This window comes from Dysidea avara, chromosome 12 (genome assembly GCF_963678975.1).
Source record: "Dysidea avara chromosome 12, odDysAvar1.4, whole genome shotgun sequence".
In the NCBI taxonomy this organism is placed as follows: domain Eukaryota; kingdom Metazoa; phylum Porifera; class Demospongiae; order Dictyoceratida; family Dysideidae; genus Dysidea; species Dysidea avara.
Genome location: NC_089283.1, coordinates 3,725,073 through 3,743,626, shown reverse-complemented (window position 1 = coordinate 3,743,626; position 18,554 = coordinate 3,725,073). Strand labels below are relative to the sequence as shown.

Sequence of the window (18,554 nt, the reverse complement as noted above, 5' to 3'; positions counted from 1 at the left end):
GGAGACCTTTACCAGACACTTTCTGTTGGTCATTCATGTTTGCTGCATAGTCATGGTAAGTGTGCATAAAGATTTTGTAGCATACATTTTTTATCCCATGTATGTGACCTTAGCAGGTCACACATAATGTCTCTTTCTATAGCTACAGTCTTTCTTTAAGTATGAATTGATTTGGTCTAGCCATGCACTTGATCAATAATGTATGTTTGTTTGTTAACTCTGAGGTCTATTTGAATTTGGTATGTAAAGCATGCATTGTCCACAGTAACAAAAACAACATACCTCAACAACTTGAAGAAATTTCTCAATCTTTATCTTAACATCATCCCATGTTGTTAGTAATTGTTTGATATTTTCCTCAACTGTAGTGCTGGTTGCCTTAACTTGTTGGAGTTCATCATTAATCTTTGCTCTTCTTTCTTCTTCCATATCAATGCTCTTCTTCAAGAATTCAGCATATTTCTTAGTTTCATTTAACTCTTGCTGCAACTGGTCTCTTTGTGATCGAAGCTACGTACATAAATAGTTTAATTATGATTATAATATTTCATAATTAAAACGATACTTACATGTTTCGACATTTCTGACAAATTCGACACAACACTATCAGACACTGTGCCATCATCAGTAGTGTTCAGTGAAATATCACTAATCTGGGTCAACAATTATTGCAATATTATGTGTGGTTATGCTTAACTAGGACATTTACAATCAAAAAATTGACCAAAAACCAGTTTAAAACTAACATGACAATTATACAGGCATTAATTAGATACAGTAAGTGCAGAACTTGAGCAAGTTATATTTAAACACATTTTATTTAAAGCTATTATTTATCACCTACCTAACTCACTGACTACATGCCAGAGAAGTATTCAGGAAACATGGTTGCAATTTAGGAATAACAGAAAGACTTCACATATTTGATGGACTGGTACATTCCTTTTGATGTGCTGAATGAAGTACGTATGCAATCTCATGATTTAAACATGCTATATAATCCACCTGGGAAATATGAGATGCCCAATTAGAGTTGGTAGAAAATTCACTTACGGTAGGTTTTAAAATTCCATTGAAACTTGCTGGAAGTGTTTGAAGTCACTCTGAAGGTATTTTGGAGTTTGAGGCTGGTTAGGGTGGTATTTAGGGCAAGAAAACCCAAACCTTCATACTACCGTACTCTATTTAAGCTGTTTTGGATGGGAAATAAATCTCATAATAGTGTTGTTTCTAATATACTCCATGCCTGCAGGCATATGCACAAAATCTACAACAAGTATGTATTCCTAACATGTGGTGATGTAATGGGACACTAAAGACATAGTTTCACATGAACATGCATGGTTGCCATGGCACTAATATTATCACAAAAGATCCAGCCACTTTTACCAATGCTACAACAGAAACAGCCATGGCAGTGACAATTAATTAGGTGTAATGTAAAACAGAGTCTAAAGCAGTTATACGGGCACAACACGGAGTCTGTGGAATTTATAAACTCTCAGGCCCTTCTCTTAGTAGCACCCTTGCTTCGCTTGTGTGCTACAGACTTGGGCTTTCGGGTTTATAAATTATGTAAACTCCATATTGTGCCCGTATAACTACTGTATTGTATACCTTATCATCTGTCAGATTACAAGAGCGGATAATTGTTTGTCTTAAAACTTCATTTTCCTTCACAAGTCTGTGGAAATGCCATAAATTGCCATCTGGTTTAGTCATTTGGTACTGCTCAAAAGTATTACTTAAATCATCAATCAGTTTCTCATTTTCTGCACATTTTTGAGTTATAATTTTAACAACACTGTCACATTGAAATTCCAATTGATTTCTTAGTATAATAAGTTGTGCTCTATAATCCTCCCTTTCCTTTACAAGAAATGCTATCTCTTGTTTGTGACTATCTGTTGTGTTTTGTAGTTCATCTTTAACTTCTCTAAATATTTCTCTACAATCTTTTGATTCAGTTTGTAACTCATTAACCTCATTTAGCAGTTCAGAGTACTTTTGGTTGTCACTTGTGACTTCCTCTTGTTTTTCCTTCAGGTCATCAGCCAATTTGTTTATATGGCTGCTATGAGCTGTAATCAGTTCCTCATTAAGTTTATTCTGCTTGAGTAGTTCCATTTGTAAGAATTCATTTTCATACTTGAGACTTTGTTTTTCTTCAGAGCATTCTTTTGATATTTTTTTCACACTTTCCAATTCATTTTCCAGCATCTGTATCGATAGTATTAGAAGAAGCTTATCCTGTTTGAACTGTTTAGCAAGTTCAGGTGAGTCAGTTTCAAACTGCTGGAGATGTTTCTCCAAATCAGTGCGAATATCAGAAGCAGTAGGTCTGCTGGTGGGAGCATCTTGTAAACATTGGCATGTAATGAGTCTGAACAGACTATTGTTGCTAGGCAACAAGTCGATATATGTCTTTCTTCTGTCAATTTCAGACACTTTTACAAATGAATTTTGATCAGTTGCAGGCTGTACAAATTGATCAGTTGGCATAGGAAACTTTTCAGTTACTACATGAAGAACAGTACAACCAAATGAGAATATATCTAACTTGGTGTCATAAGTTGGATTGTGTTCTAAAGCTTCTGGAGGCATGAGCACATGATTACCTGGGCATGTTGAAAGTTTCTGCAATAGCAAATTTTCCAAATATTTAGCTTGTCCAAAATCTACTATTTTAGCTTCCAAATTTTTGGTTAACATAATGTTGTTAGCACCCAAACAACGATGAACCACTGGCTTTTTTTTACCATGTAGATATTGTAAACCACAAGTTACATCATAGAGGATATGTGTCTTGATTAACAATGACAATTGACTAGGTCGCTCTTCAAGTAGTTGAAACAAGTTCTTCCACATCCTCTCCATCACTAGCATAGGTATATCTGAATTGCTCTTGAAATAAACACCTAAAAATTGCACAATGTTAGGATGTCGCAAACAGCTAAGTGTATTGATTTCCCTGGAGTTGTACAATTCATAATTAAACGATACAGGATGATTTTTGATAAGGTAAGGATGCACCTCTTTAACTGCGCATGGTTTACCATCATATACTGCAGCATATGTAGTACCATATGATCCTATCCCTAATTCAGTTTGTAAAATTGTGAGGTCATCGATGATGTGAGATTTAGCATTCTCCAATAATTGGGGTTTACGTGACTTCCACCACGACGCCATTTTTACTTTGTGTGAAATATTTCTTCTACTCAGCACATTTACCTACAAAATGAATACAAATTGTTGTAATAAAATCATCAAGACACATGATGGTGTGTTGTGTGGCTGAGGGATAGAAATGGAGGCATGTAACAACAAGTATGAATTATTTACAAACCAAGAAAACACAAGTTTCCTGCAACCACAACTATATGCCTGGACAAAAATAGACCACTTTTGGTACAGAATTTTCCTTGGAGTGGGACACTTTAAAGTGTAACTAATCAGTCAAGCCAGATTAAGCATTGTATAATTTTGAAAAAAAATGTAAGAGTGATTGCTGCCATTTTTTACATTCCAGCACAAACCATTTATTAAAACTAGCTGACTTTTTACAGGCTTTAAAATAATACCAAAGTAAAACCTTTCAGAATCTGTAAGAAGTTACAGATATAATCATATAACAATCACTTGATTAAGATAGTCTAATAGAACAGTCAACTAAATTACTTCTAAAATTTTCTTACAGATATCAGCAAACTATTAAGGTACATAAAATAATGGAAAATCAATTAAAGATCAATGAGTTACAATGGCGGATCCAGGATGGGGCATTTGGGGCAAATCCCCCTCACCATGTGGAGGAGCCATACTTCTGATTAAATACTAAACTTTATGTCAGGCCAATATCAGCTTATACAACTCACGAATAATATGCAATATGCACATTTTATTAGCATTTATTACAAATTCTAGTGTTGCACCGATATGAGATTTTGCTGATATTCCGATAACCGATATTGAATAATATTTTCAAGCCGATAAACGTAGCTAATCCGATATAGCACAGCATGTCTATCTTATAGCAATTTTTACTAGAGATTTGATTGTGAAGGGTCAATTTAGCTTGTTTATAGCAGCAGTATTGCTACAACAACAGCTGACAGTACACTGAAGCAGTAATAACAACATTGTAGTGCTGGAAAATGCAACTCGATGCATTTGTAAACATCATGAGCATGTGTTTCTAATTACATACATAATATCTGTATCTGCTGCTTTTTTCATCAAGGTGCTGATCCGATACTGATATACAAAAATACAGCTGATACATGGCTTTTCTGATAACCAATCCGATTATCGGTGCAACACTAACAAATTCACCTGAAACCAAAACAAATCAAAATCAACTAGCTATGAAACTGTCACCCTGCACCTTCGTGCATACTAAGCGCCTCTAAAAAAATTATCATGTTGCTGTTGTTAAAGACATTCAGAGTCTTTTAAACAGCTTTTAAGACTTCACAACCATCTGCAAAGGCCAAAATGGTAAAATTCAACAGTGAGATACTACCAAAAGTAGGGTTGCACCAATTCTAGCATTGGTATTGGTATCGGGCCGATACTGCTGTTTTCATGAAGTATCGGAATCGGCCATTATATTGTTGCAGATACCGATTCTTATCACGTGCGACATTAAAATAATGTTCGTTTGTACTTGCTTATTTTACTAGCACAGTGGACACCTAAAAGCATAAAGTATAACACTAATAGCTAGCTACCAGCAAAATTATTGGTGAAACCTATGTGTGAAAATGCTTTACTGAGAAAAAGATTGATATACTCTAATAGAACAGTCAATAACTCTAATAGAGCAATCAGGTAGAAGTGACTGTTTCAGTATTTATTTTGTGCTTTTGTGAGCACCATTATTATATGATATTATCTACATTTCTCCAGAAGAATACTGGAATATCCACTGGTTTGCTTTTCAGTGACTTCTTTCTTAGTGAATCTTGATTGGCTACTTCATTATAGACATGAACCATACTGAAATCATGTACAAGAATACCATAAAATGCACTATATAATAAATGTGTGCACTATGAAGTAGCTACTTTAAGGTACTTGGTATCAGTACTTGTACTTGCAGATACTTCCCAGCTGAGTACTTGGTATTTGAAGTATCGGTAAAAAGTGGAATCGGTGCAGCCCTAACCAAAAGGTGTATTATTTGCTGCTTCAAAAATGCAGCAGCTAGCTAACAAGAGAATCTGCAGCTGACTCTCCCCAACCACCTACAACTTGGCCTGTTTGTGCCCCTCCCTTTGCCATGTCCTGGATCTGCCCCTGAGTTATGCAAAAGCAAAACCTAAGTATATAAGTATAAAATCGTAGTACATACTTCAAAGAATAAAGCATTTTTTCTAATACGAAATTCAGCAAATTATGTAAAACTTGATACACGATGCAAAAAACAATGAAAATAATACATGAAATCCTTAAGTTGTTCTAATTACCTGTAGGAAAATAAGAAGGCATATAGACAAAGCAAACCCCAAAGCTGGCCACAGACAGGCTTTGTGATTGTGTTGCTTATCTACAACTTAAAAACTTGCATCATAAGGTAATGAAAATAATAAAATGTGACCGGGCCTGCGAAAACAGGGCATGTGGGCACAAACTACACTCTGTCACTTTACAGGTCATATGTCAGTCCTGGAACAGAATATTTACATTCTATAACTTGCATCATAAAGCCAATTAAATGCTTACTTAGAGCTGAAAATTGCATTACTATAGCATAATGGTACAAAAAGGTATGAGTTATGAAAGTTTGAAAAAGTAGGCAAAAATCATGTGCCCACATGCCCTATTTTCGCAGGCCCGGTCACAAATGTTGAAGGTCACCCGGATCACATTTTGTCCAGGTCATCTGGGAATTATCCAGGGTTTTACCCGAAGTGATTAGTTTGACAAAATCTAGACCTGCTTCAGTCCAGCTTGTTTAGTGAGCCACATCTACTTATCGGATTTACATGCAGTCACGCCCATTTATCACTAGCATTGCACATATGCACGAATCCATGCCTGTTGCTGTCTGCAGGTTTACATATAGCTACACCTACTAATCGATTGTATGAGACATAGTCTAGTCTTGCAGTACGCCAACTTCTTTTGCGAGCCACGCCCAGTTTAATATCAGAAAAGCTTGATACTGTTTTCAAACATACATGAAGTTACACTACTTTATCATTGTGGTGAAATGAAGTTTGTCAGCATGTATGAAGTCACACCCACTTACAGGAAATGCATCTTGCTGTCTGTAAATTTATATGGAGCCCCACCCACTGACTGATTGCTTATTATTATATATCTGTTTAGTTTTCATATAGCTACCCTTGCACTTAACATGCTAATTGAACATCTAAAATGTAGCTCTTGATGTATGCCTCAGTTTTAATTAATCTGGGTAACATCTGAACCAAATCAGGGTCAGCGGAACATCCAGGTGAGTAGTAGTAATCTGATTTCAATGCTGCTACAAGTACGGATTTATGTTGATGCTAGGACAAAACCCTCTGAAATTTTATGCTAGCTAAAGGTACAAGTGCAGTTTAAGTATATAGGTAATGAAAAGGTAGAAGATAAAGAGCAAGGGGAAGGTCTACAATTACTGAGAGGTGGTCAAAATTGTATTGTAGGAGTAGGTAAATAGAACAGCCAAGTAGTCTAATAGAACATCCAATTTTAAAATGCAACATTTGTTCACTCCCAGCTACAGTGTATATTCCTACTGTGCATTTCCATTATGGTATCTTGAGCACAGTAGGGATATAACACTTCTTATTGTTTTACTGTGATTTAATATCGTGCACTACTCCAGCCTGTTTCAGTACTTTTATTAATGTGCTATGGTCCCTACTCTAGTTGAAAATTCCAATTTTTTGTGTACTTGTTAACTTTTTGTAAAATAAAATTATTATGACTGGTGAACCCATGCTTCTGCATCAAAAGAAAGAAATGGTGCCACGCACTCCAGCTACCAATTATCATCTGTAAAGCGAAGTATCCATTACGCTTCATTGTCAGCTATGTTCAACCTGTTACACAGCATTACGAATCAAGAACTGTTTGAAAAGCACATCTGCAATCAAAGTAGCCACTATAAAAAATAGTGACAATTTCCGTTATGAAGGGAAGCCATCACGTGCTACCGCTAAATCAACATGTTTCGCTGTATCAGCAAAGATGAATGGGACACAAAGGAGGACACTGGTAAGTCCATGAAGAATGCATTGTACATACTGCGATATGCCACAACGCACATGTCTGGCTGAAGCGACATCGAACAGTGAAAAAATCAAGCCCGTAGCCTTAGTCGTTATCAAGTTATGCTTGTCTGAAGGCATCAGTTGCTCAGTCAGTTACTCAGTCAGTCAGTCGGTCGTTAGAAAATTCCATATATATATATATATATATATTTATTTATTTAAATTCTGTAGCAACTTGTTGAAAGCGTTTCGGGTTGATCTGAAGGCTTGTTTGGGCTTAGTTTTACCTAACCAATACTGCCTCATCATCATCAGGGAAAGTGAAGCTGGTTTTGGGTGATGCTTTTTTATGGGCCATGCCTACACCTTTGTGGTCTATATAGCACTATTGTACTGTATGACAATACAACTCACTTATCAGGGTAATTTATAGATCTGTAGAAGTAGTTTCTGTGGGAGGCATAAAATAAAATCACACCTGCAATTTCAAAAAAAATATTGAACTTATATAAAGTTTGTGCTCCAAACTTAAAGGGCAAATAAAGTCATGGATAGTGTTGTAAAAGAAAATGTTAACAAAAATAAGCCAAATTTTTAAGGGGCTGGTACTAATTTTACATTAAATTGGGTATGGAAGGTGGTAAACCCCAAGGAAATTTGCACAGCAATACTGGAAAATTACACTATCTTAATACAAGATTGTCTGCTACACATCTGCACAGCTTCTTTTGGCCACAAAACATACGTATTATCATGTGTTTTGATTGGAAAAATATATGAAGACTCACTATATGACTATAGTCTGTTCACATTCACCTGAGCCCTTGTTTCTTGTTAATAACTCTTGTTACATGGGCCAGCTGCTCAAACATTTAGTATTACTGTGAAGCCCTTTAAACAAAAAATATCCCATATATTTAGTATGGATGATTCAGGCACACAAACATGTTTACAACATGAAAACACACTTGTTCCAGTACAAAACCATTGGAAGTGAACACATGTTCACCTCTTTGATATTACTATATTTGGCAGGGCTCAGGTGAAGTGTGCAGACTATAATAATAGTTACTTTGTATATTGTTTAATTTTGTTGCTTTGTATTTGTTATGTCTTGTATGTTTTTCAGTTTTGTACTTGTGTATTTGTATCTGTCTCAGTGTACTATGCTGAACGTCATGAGTTTAAACAAAAAATCAAATCAAATATTCCAGTGATGTCATCATACTGTACGTATTGAATCTAATCCAAAACAGCCAAGCTGTACAAAAGAGTGTGGCCCCCAAAATGGCTATCATGAAAAAAGATGTGAAATTCAAGGTGGCAGCCAAGTAAAGGCTGTGATGGTAGGTTAATGGTAAAAATTTTAATAATGACAATTTGGGTGAATTTGGTGCCACTTGTTTTCACCATATCTGTTTGTAGATGAACTCCCTACAGGGTGATTTGTTTGTAGATAAAGTCTCTACAGTAGGCCCTCCTCTACAGGGTCAATTGTAACTGACCTCTCTACAGGGTGATTTTGTTTGTAGCTGAACTATCTACAAGGTGATTTGTTTCTAGCTGATCTCTCTACAAAGTGACTTGTTTCTAGCTGATCTCTCTAGCTACAGGATAACTTGTTTGTAGCTGGACTCTCTACAGGGTGATTTGCTGGTAGCTGAACTCTCTACATTGTGTTTAGTTTCTAGCTGATCTCTCTGTAAGGTGACATGTTTCTAGCTAATCTCTATACAGGGTAACCTGTCTATACAGTAGCTGAACTCTCTACAGGATGGCTTCTTTGTAGCTGAACTCTCTACAGGATGATTTGTTTCTAGCTGATCTCCCTACAAGGTTACTTTGTCTGGCTGATCTCTATAAAGTGTGTATTTGTTTTTGTAGCTGAACTCTCTACAGGTCACTGGTATCTAGCTGATCTCACTACTGGGTGATCTGTTTGTAGCTGAATTCTTTACAAGGTGACTTGTTTCTACAGTAGCTGATCTTTCTATATGTACGTATACAGGGTAATTTTCTTCTCTACAGGGTGGTTCTTTGTATAGCTGAACTCTCAACAAAGTAACTTCTTCTAGCTGATCTTTCTACAGGGTGACTTTTTTTCTCTACACCGTGACTTGTTTCTAGCTGAACTCTCTACAATGTAATCTGTTTGTAGCTGAAATCTCTACAGGGTGATGTGTTTGTAGCTGAACTCTATAATATACAGGGTGATTTGTTTGTAGCTGAACTCTCTACAGGGTGATTTGTTTTGTAGCTGAACTCTCTACAGGATGATTTGCTTGTAGCTGAACTCTCTACAGGGTGATTTGTTTGTAGCTGAACTCTGCACAGGGTGATTTTTATTGTAGCTGAACTCTCTATGGGATGATTTGTTTGTAGCTGAACTCTCTACAGGGTGATTTGTTTTGTAGCTGAACTCTCTACAGGATGATTTGTTTGTAGCTGAATTCTCTACAGGGTGATTTGTTTGTAGCTGAACTCTGTACAGGGTGATTTGTTTGTAATTGAACTCTCTGCGGAGTGATTTGTGTGTAGCTGAACTCTCTATATGGTGGTTTCTTTGTAGCTGAACTCTCTACAAGGTGACTTGTTTCTAGCTGATCTCTCTATAGGGTAACTTGTTTGTGACTGAACTCTCTACAGGGTGGTTTTTTGTAGCTGAACTCTCTACAAAGTAACTTCTTCTAGCTGATCTCTCTACAGCATGACTTATTTATAGCTGAACTTTCTACAGGGTGATCTGTTTGTAGCTGAGCTCTCTACAGGGTGACTTGTTTCTAGCTGCTGTCTCTATTGGGCAACTTGTTTCTAGCTGAACTCTCTACAAGATAGTTTATTTGTAGCTGAACTCTCTACAAGGTGACTCCCTCTAGCTGATTTCTCTACAGGGTCACTTGTTTCTGGTCGAACTCTCTACAGGGTTATTTGTTACTCTCTACAGGGAGGTTTCTTTGTAGCTGAACTCTCTACAAGGTGACTTCTAGCTTATCTCTCTACAGGGTAATTTTTTTGTAGCTGAAGTCTCTACAGGGTGATTTCTTGTAGCTGATCTTCCTATAGGGTAACATGTTTGTAGCTGAAATCTCTACAGGGTGATTAGTTTGTAGTGAACTCTCTGCAGAGTGATTTGTTTGTAACTGAGCTCTCTACAGGGTGACTTGTTGTAGTCTATAGGGTTATTTGTTTGTAGCTGATCTCTATAGGGTAGCTTGTTTGTAGCTGAACCCTCTACGTAGCTGATCTCTCAACAGGGTGACTTTTTTCTAGCTGATCTCTCCTCTACAGGGTGTGTCTTAATTACTTGTAGTGAACTCTGTACAACGTCATTTGTTTGTGGCTGAACTCTCTACAGGATGAATAGGTTTTAAGCTGACCTCCTACAGGATGACTTGTAATGGTCTGAATCGCTAGAGCGATTTATTTGTAGCTGCATGGTGACTGTTCTATTAGAGTATCTCGGCAGTTGAATGCTCCATTAGGGTGACTGCTCTATCAGAGTATCCAGCTCAATCTCACTTTTGCTACATGTAGTTCACTTTTAAATCATAACTAAGTGGTTTGTACAATGATTCTTCTGTGCTACTCAATGATTCTTCTGTGCTACTGCAAGGATTTTCTATGATGATTATTCCAGCTACACACCAATTTTCAGCTCATTGCTCTAAACGGTTTGCCTGGTACAGTGGTAGGCGTGAATACTAATAGTTTTTTATTCATAAACTTCGATTCAGTAATTGTGACATAGGTTGGGTTTTGTGTCATATCTCGATGGCCTTTATCTGGATTCCTTTCAAACCACAAAAAGGCACTCCTACGATGGGCACTCCATCTATATAGCAATTTTCAGCTGATTCCTTCAAGGGGTTTACCCTGTGGGTGTGACAGAAGTTCGACCTTATTTTACATGAATAATTGGTCATAACTCCATGAATGTTCATCGGATTCTGACCACACTTGGTACTGAGATCCACTGTAATGAGCCCTTTAAGTGCGCCAAATGTCAGCCCAATCGGAGCATGCAGTCGTGTTTTATGGTGGATTTTGCAAAGTGTGCGAAATGAAGAAGAAAACGAAGAAATTAAAATGAATTTTTGGTTGCTAGTATCTCGGAAATGGCTGGAGCGATTTTCTTTAAATTTGGTATGTAGACTCCCCTACCTGGTCAGCACTTCTGTAGCAAAGTTGGTTCCAATCAGATAAGGGATCACAGAACTAAATAGGTGTAAAATCGTGTTTTCTTCCTTCCTATCAGTCACTGTGTGGCACGTCAGCTTCTTGGACCGCACGACATACCGTGTGTCTTAATATGTACCACATAAATGAAAATTTCAGAAGCACAAATATTTCATGAAAGTGTAACTAGCTATTTTCTGTTGTTTTTTTCCCAGACAATAAGCCTTATTATTAGGTATTATGTTGATCAGTAGTGATACTGTACATATAACAAAGTTATCGTCACTTGCAAAATTCACAAAAACCACCTACACAGTTATTTACACAAACTGTGCAGCATTTACTACCTGAATAAAAACTACCAAACATATCAGTAAGATGTTGATATGAACTGTCACGAAAATATCGGTCCAGGTAAAATCGGTCCAGCTGGACCGATTTTGGATACCAAAACTGGTCTGGACAGACCGATTTTGGTTTTTTATTTTATTTTTATTTATCTAATTTGTCAAAATGACAGGGTGCATGGCACCAAAAGGCATAGCCTTGGTTCACCAAGTTTAGCCCGGCCAGACCATTTTTGGCATCCAAAATTGGTCCAGCCCGGCCAAAACTGGTCCGGCTTAAGCTTGGTTGGCCACATGCACCCCTGACCACTCAGACCAATTTTGGTCAGTTCGCAGGTGGACCAATAATGAATGTAGCCAATGATGCATAGCTAAGTTGTTTGTGACGGATCACTGCAGCTGAATTAGCCTGGATACTATTATTACGAGTAGTGCAGTTTTGTTTCCCAAGCTGATTTACGGAAAATACATATTAGTAGCTAGAAAATAAATTCCATGTCATGGCTAGCTATATATATAGATAGCTGTAAATATGCAGCGATGAACACAGTCACAAAATTAATCATACAGTACGATAGTAACTGTATAGTAGGGACCACAAAGGAGTAGGTGTGGCCCACGAAATAATATCACCCAAAAACCAGCCTCGGTTTTCCCTTACGACGATGAAGCAGTATTGGTGAGGTAAAACTAAGCCCAAACAAGCTTTCAGATCGACCTGAAATGCTTTCAACAAGCTTAAGTTGCTACGGAATTTTAAATTTTTTTTATTCAACAGAATTTTCTACTGACTGAGTAAGTGACTGACTGACTGATGCCTTCAGACAGGCGTAACTCGATAACGGCTAACACTATATGGGCTTGATTTTTTCACTGTTCGACGTCGCTTCGGCCCGACAGGTGCCTTTTGGCATACCGCAGTACGTACAATGCATTCTTCATGGACTTACCAGTATCCTCCTTTGTGTCCCATTCATCTTTGCTGACAGGGAAAGGTGTCGATTTGGCGCGAGCACGTGATGGCTTCCCTTCGAAATGGAAATCGTCCGTATTTTTCATCGTGGCTATTTCGATTGCAGAGGTACTTTTCGAACAGTTCTTGATTCGAAATGCTGTATAACGGGTTGAACATACCTGACAAAGAAGCGTAATGGATACTTTACTTTTCAGATGATAATTGATATAGCTGGGGCGCGCGGTACCTTTTCAAGTGCGGTATGTGTAGGTTCACCAGTCATAATAAAATTATTTACAAAAAAGTTAACAAACAAGTACACGAAAAAATTTGGAATTTTCAACTAGAGTAGGGACCATACATAGCACATCGATAAAAAGTACTGAAACAAGTTGGAGTAGTCTATGATATTAAATCACTGTAAAACAATAAGGAGTGCTATATCCCTACTGTGCTCAAGATACCATAACGGAAATGCACAGTAGGGATATAACACTTCTTATTGTTTTACAGTGATTTAATATCATGGACTACTCCAACTTGTTACTTTTTATCGATGTGCTATGGTCCCTACTCTAGTTGAAAATTACAAATTTTTTCGTGTACTTGTACTGTTCTAATTTAAAGCAGTGTGGGATGATAAAGTCCTGCATTCTTCTTCTCCATGTCAATATCCGAGTGGGGGTTTTCCGCCAAACATCAACTCAATGGTGAATACTGAGTCAGTTAACTCATGGTGTGTAGTGCTGTATGCAAAAAACACAGGTACGTATCAAGATATTCTTCCCAAGTATCTTTTTATATGCTCAATAAACTTAACAACTACCATCACCACCACCCACTTAACAAGATTTCAGCATTTTAACATACCAACTGCCAGAACTAATTACTATCAATAGGTATTTTCCAAAAACTGTGCGTGATTGGAACTCTTTATATATTTCTGCTATCGAAGCAAGCACTGTAAATAGTTTTTCTAACCAATTATGTAATTTATTGATTGTTTATAATTAGTATCTGTGATCTATATGTAATATAGTGTATAATTCATAATTGTAACATAGTAACTTAGTATCTGTAATCTGTGTAATATAGTATTGTATAGTTTGTAATTGTAACGCAGTAGTGTACTGTAATATTGTGTGATTGTATATCCTAGGCAAATCAGCTGTGTTGCCTGCCTAGTAGTAATTAATCGTAAAGAATAAACTTCACAAGCATATGCTTTGCAGTGTTTGGTTGAATCTTTCATTCAGCCTATTAGTGTTGACAAACAACTATAGCAACATGATGGAAATCACCAGCCTCACTTATACTTGAGGATGGTATATATAAAAGCTATCACTAAAACATGTCGTATCTTCAACTTCCACATATATAGCTCAGAATTTAATTTGTTATTAAATTCTGACCCTTGGTCAGTTTTCATTAATCTGGGAGCACCCATTGTCATAAACAGCTACACATATCATCTCCTACATATCACATAGAACAGAGAGGAATGTGTATGTAGTGTGTGCACAGGTGAAAATTAGTAAAAGTTTAAAGTTGGTTAAGTAGTGAAAAGCATACAGGGAATATTATTCCTATAACATTTAAGGAAATGTTTATTCTTGTCAATGGCGGATCCAGGATGGGGCATTTGGGGCAAATGCCCCCCCCCCCCCCCCCCCCTTCAAGAAATTGCATACAAGATCGAGATACTCTAATAGAGCAGTCAATTACTCTAATAAAGCAGTCACAATGTTCATGAGGCAGTGCAGCTTACTTATGAAGCTACGTATAAATAGGATTTTATTTTACATAACATACGTGATATAATATATTTGGTAAAGGATAACTAGCTATTATTGTTGTGACCTTTTTTTTTTTTTTTGCTCTTCACCTTTTTTCAGCAAGGTGCCCCCCCTCTTTCCAAACTCTGGATCCGCCCCTGCTTGTGGGGACATGTAATCAGGAGTTGATAGTTCACATTTAGTTATTTAATGGAACAAACCTAACCTATCTTCTCCTACATATCACATACAAGAGAGGAATGTGCAGTATGTACACATGCAGGTGTTACAGGTGTATTGTTCTAACCATTGGTGTTAACTCATGATCAGACATTATATGTGCACAAGAGCACAGTGCATGCACATGCTACTGTGCGCTTCACTGTACAAGCCAAACAATAACAGTGTCAGCTCTTCCCTGATGTAAATAGTAAGACATTCAGGACTCTTAACTTAAAATCTGGGCTAGCCACCCACCTTCATTTATTTCTAGATCAGTGCCTGCTGATGAATGTTATAGGTGACTGCTCTATTAGAGTATCTCGATCTTAAGCACCTCCAATGCAGCTAGCCGATCCCATGTAGTGATCCGTGCCCTTGTTGGATAACCTTTAGCACAAATCCATGCAGTGATAATGCCTGCAATGCTCATTATTGGAGACTGATAAATGAGAATAGCTATAGCTACTGTAAGTTGGCTGCAGTGATCCGTCACAAACAACTTATAGCAATGCATCATTGGCTGCATGTGTTAGTGGTCCACCCGGACTGATTTTGGTCAACCAATATTGGTCCGAGTGGTCAGGGGTGCATGTGGCCAGTTAAGTTTGGGCCGGACCAATTTTTACCAGGTTGGACCAATTTTGGATGCTAAAAATGGCCCTGGCGAACTAAATTTGGTCAACTGAAAATGATCCAGCTAGACCGATTTTTGCCCTGGACCAAAAGTTTAATTTGTTACAGAACTCAAAGGAATGTATTAAAATAAAACAGTGTAATAACCAATTGCAAATGTATGTAACAGAAATTAGATCCTTATCAAGACATTATATCACAGCAATAATATTCTACATGCACAAAAGCAAGTACATTATAATAGTAACCAAGAGTATCAAATGGCGTATTACCCCATGATTAATGATTGCATAGAATAACACAGATATTTTGGTAATTGCTCGCTTGTGTTGCCATTATGGCAATTGTTGTATTTACGTAGTCCAGTTTGGCCACTAAGCCAAGCGAAAACACAATAGTGTTAAAGCAAATGGCTAATGTTAACTGCCAAGTTATAATATGCTTTGACCTCTGGGAGATAATGAAGTCTTTAAAAATCACTAAGAGACTGGCTAGCAGGTCCTTAAAGTGGTTAGAAACCTGCTAGTACTAACCAATTTTGTTAGAGACCTGCCAACAGAAAGACCTCAAGCATTGCAAATCTCACCTTCGATCATTGATTTGCTATGCTCTTCCAAGGTTAATAGCCCACAGTGGGCGATCCAAGCCAATACAAGTTTAACCAGTAGTAGATCCTTAACCACTGGATTCCTTTTATAAGCATGCCTAAAAGAATTTGATTATGGGAGATAAAATCTAACGTAGCTACATGTGTTACAACGAACAGACAAATCCAGAGATATCACAGAAAATTCTATTTAGAGCATATGTTATAGTAAGTGTTTTACGCCTGTTTCATCTTCTATTATTAATGAAAACCTAGTTAGATAAGCTTCTTTGTGGAATGGTTATTTTGTGTTATCTGTAATGTGGGTTTGGTCCGTAATCAAAACTGTGCCTTGTGACAATTACTGTTCGCCATTTTGAAATGTTTATGGCCTTTTCGTCAAGTAGTAGTGTCTTGGTATCATCCCCAAAGTTGTTGTGTTGTTGGGCGTTGCATGGTTTAACAGTTAATTATGCTGTTAGTGGTTAGTATGTTGCTCTGGTATGCTTGTGTTGGGTAATCTCTGACTAGGTGATGGCAAAAGAAAGGATAGCCACTTGTTTAAAGAACATAACTATTGTTTTATTTTTTTAGCTATTAAAACCTGATGCAGGATAATTCAATACTGAATTATCAAGTGAATAAAGCGCGAATGTAATAGAACGTTTGTGTAGGAAATCATAGTGGGGGGAATGTGCACTTACACATAGTTGGCACACATGAAAGAGCAGTTCTGTATCTGTTCTGTTTCTTTAGCATCAGAACATGGTTATTAGCATTGTGTGAACCTACATCACAGTGAAACATTCAGACAACTGTGCACCTGGCAACAGCAACTGCTAATATGCACTAACAGAAACTCAAGTGGGGGCTCTTCATTCCATTATTTTTTACTAGAAGAATTAAGTACAATAATCAATTTCATATAAAACATTGCCTTGCTCTGCATAAATGGCTAGTTACTAAGTTTTCCCCGTAAACTTTATTATAGGAATACTTCACCGTTTCATGCAATTTATGGAGTCATTTCCAATCCATGTACAACATATACATTATCCGTGCTACAGACTTTGTGAACTATCAGCTTTGTGGAGTTTTCTCCCCACCCCCACACAAAAAGAAAAAAACGGTCTGGGCACGAGACTAACACAATTATATACAAACTGTTGCGAGCATACAAAAACTCATTTTAAACTCACTGAATGCTTCATCGGTGCTACTCCTCAGGGGTGACACTAATCAACCGGAGTAGTATCCGATGAGACGTGACATTGCATGTGATAGATCTTGCACACGGAGAAATATCACTTAATTCAAACTCAATGCACTGAATGTTACTTATATATTGTGCTCAAAAATTTCAAAAATAGTGTAGTTCTATATTAGTATATAACGTCTGCATGTTAAGCCAAAAACTTTCAGCATATGGCTATGCATCAATTAGTAGTGACACTTAACCCTCTGTATATAATATTACAATGGTAACTAACCATTGTGTGTGCACGTGATTAATAATAGTAATAATGAAAATTAAGGTGGTGGGTGGGAATGAGAAACAATAAATCAAAAGTTTGCATGGCCTAAGTGCAGTCCGATAACAGAATAATGTAATAGTGTACATGCTTAGGCCTTGATGATGTCAATCAGATTAAAACTCAAACTATCATATGGCAATCAATGAGGTTATCTGTCGATCATAGGCTCAGCATCAGTAAATAGTTCTTTGGCTAAAATTAATGACAGACTATGTCTATAGTTAGATAACCACTAATGCAGGAACAGAGGATAATAATTATGCATATCCAAATTTAAGCAGAATACTAACCATTCAATGTACGTACGTACATAGGGTTTATAAATTATACTGGCATGTATCTGTAAGCTTGGCAAGAATCAGTTTACTGGTGGACAGCCTGATAATGTTGGCCAGATGTTTTTTACTACATATCAGCCACTGTAATCTCATGTCTGGACTCCAATCGTGGTCTGCCTCCATTTTGAAGTCTACCTCTTGATCACCCCACCACCCCGCACCCTTTTGTGAGCACTCGTGATACTACTTTGCTTGTCCAACTGCTCAGATTTTCTCTATGGCAAGAAACTCTACAAGCAGCTACTAGTAATGAAAGTGGTCTGAAAGGTAATAGATTGATGCATCTTTTGTGTAAATTTCATATGCGTGTTGGCTATTCTTGAGATGTTATGCTGACTTGAATTCTTTAAAACCATTTATCTAATGTGCGATTTTGATATTATTCCAAAATCCAGTCACTTATACGTAAGTATATAGGATCATCACTTTACTGCATGAACATGATTACAGATTATGTGTTATCAAAACAGTTCTGTAAATTTAAGTTTGGCTTCCCAATATGCCCACACGGAAAACATACAGCTGACATGGAGTAGACACAAAAAATTGTAGTAAAATCATTCATACAGACGTATTACGTTTTTTTTTACTACACTTAGGTACAAGTACCTTTAAATCATTCAGTCTCTTTCGATTAAAATGATGCCAATCACTCTTAGATTATAAGCTGTGAACAGCTGGTTGCAGTTAGTTGCTAGCAGCTGGAAACAACTCCCATACCTTGTTTGTCACACCATCCAGTATTGTAGTATGGTACGTGG

General features: G+C 37.1%; 1 protein-coding gene across 5 annotated transcripts in view; it reads right to left on the bottom strand.

Moving 5' to 3' along the window:
• Positions 1–18,554, bottom strand: part of LOC136240159 (probable serine/threonine-protein kinase kinX) — a 55,141-nt gene that overhangs the window by 23,102 nt on the left and 13,485 nt on the right. For 4 of the 5 annotated variants that reach the window (XM_066031055.1, XM_066031054.1, XM_066031056.1 and 1 more), the window contains exons 3-5: positions 1,618–3,234; positions 570–653; positions 283–510 (exon numbers count right to left, since the gene is read on the bottom strand). In XM_066031055.1, coding sequence (XP_065887127.1) covers positions 283–510; positions 570–653; positions 1,618–3,192 — 1,887 coding nt within the window. In that variant the 5' untranslated portion in view covers positions 3,193–3,234. Of the gene's footprint in view, positions 1–282; positions 511–569; positions 654–1,617; positions 3,235–7,640; positions 7,677–18,554 lie in introns of those variants that run through there. The other variant, XM_066031057.1, reaches the window with a different exon arrangement.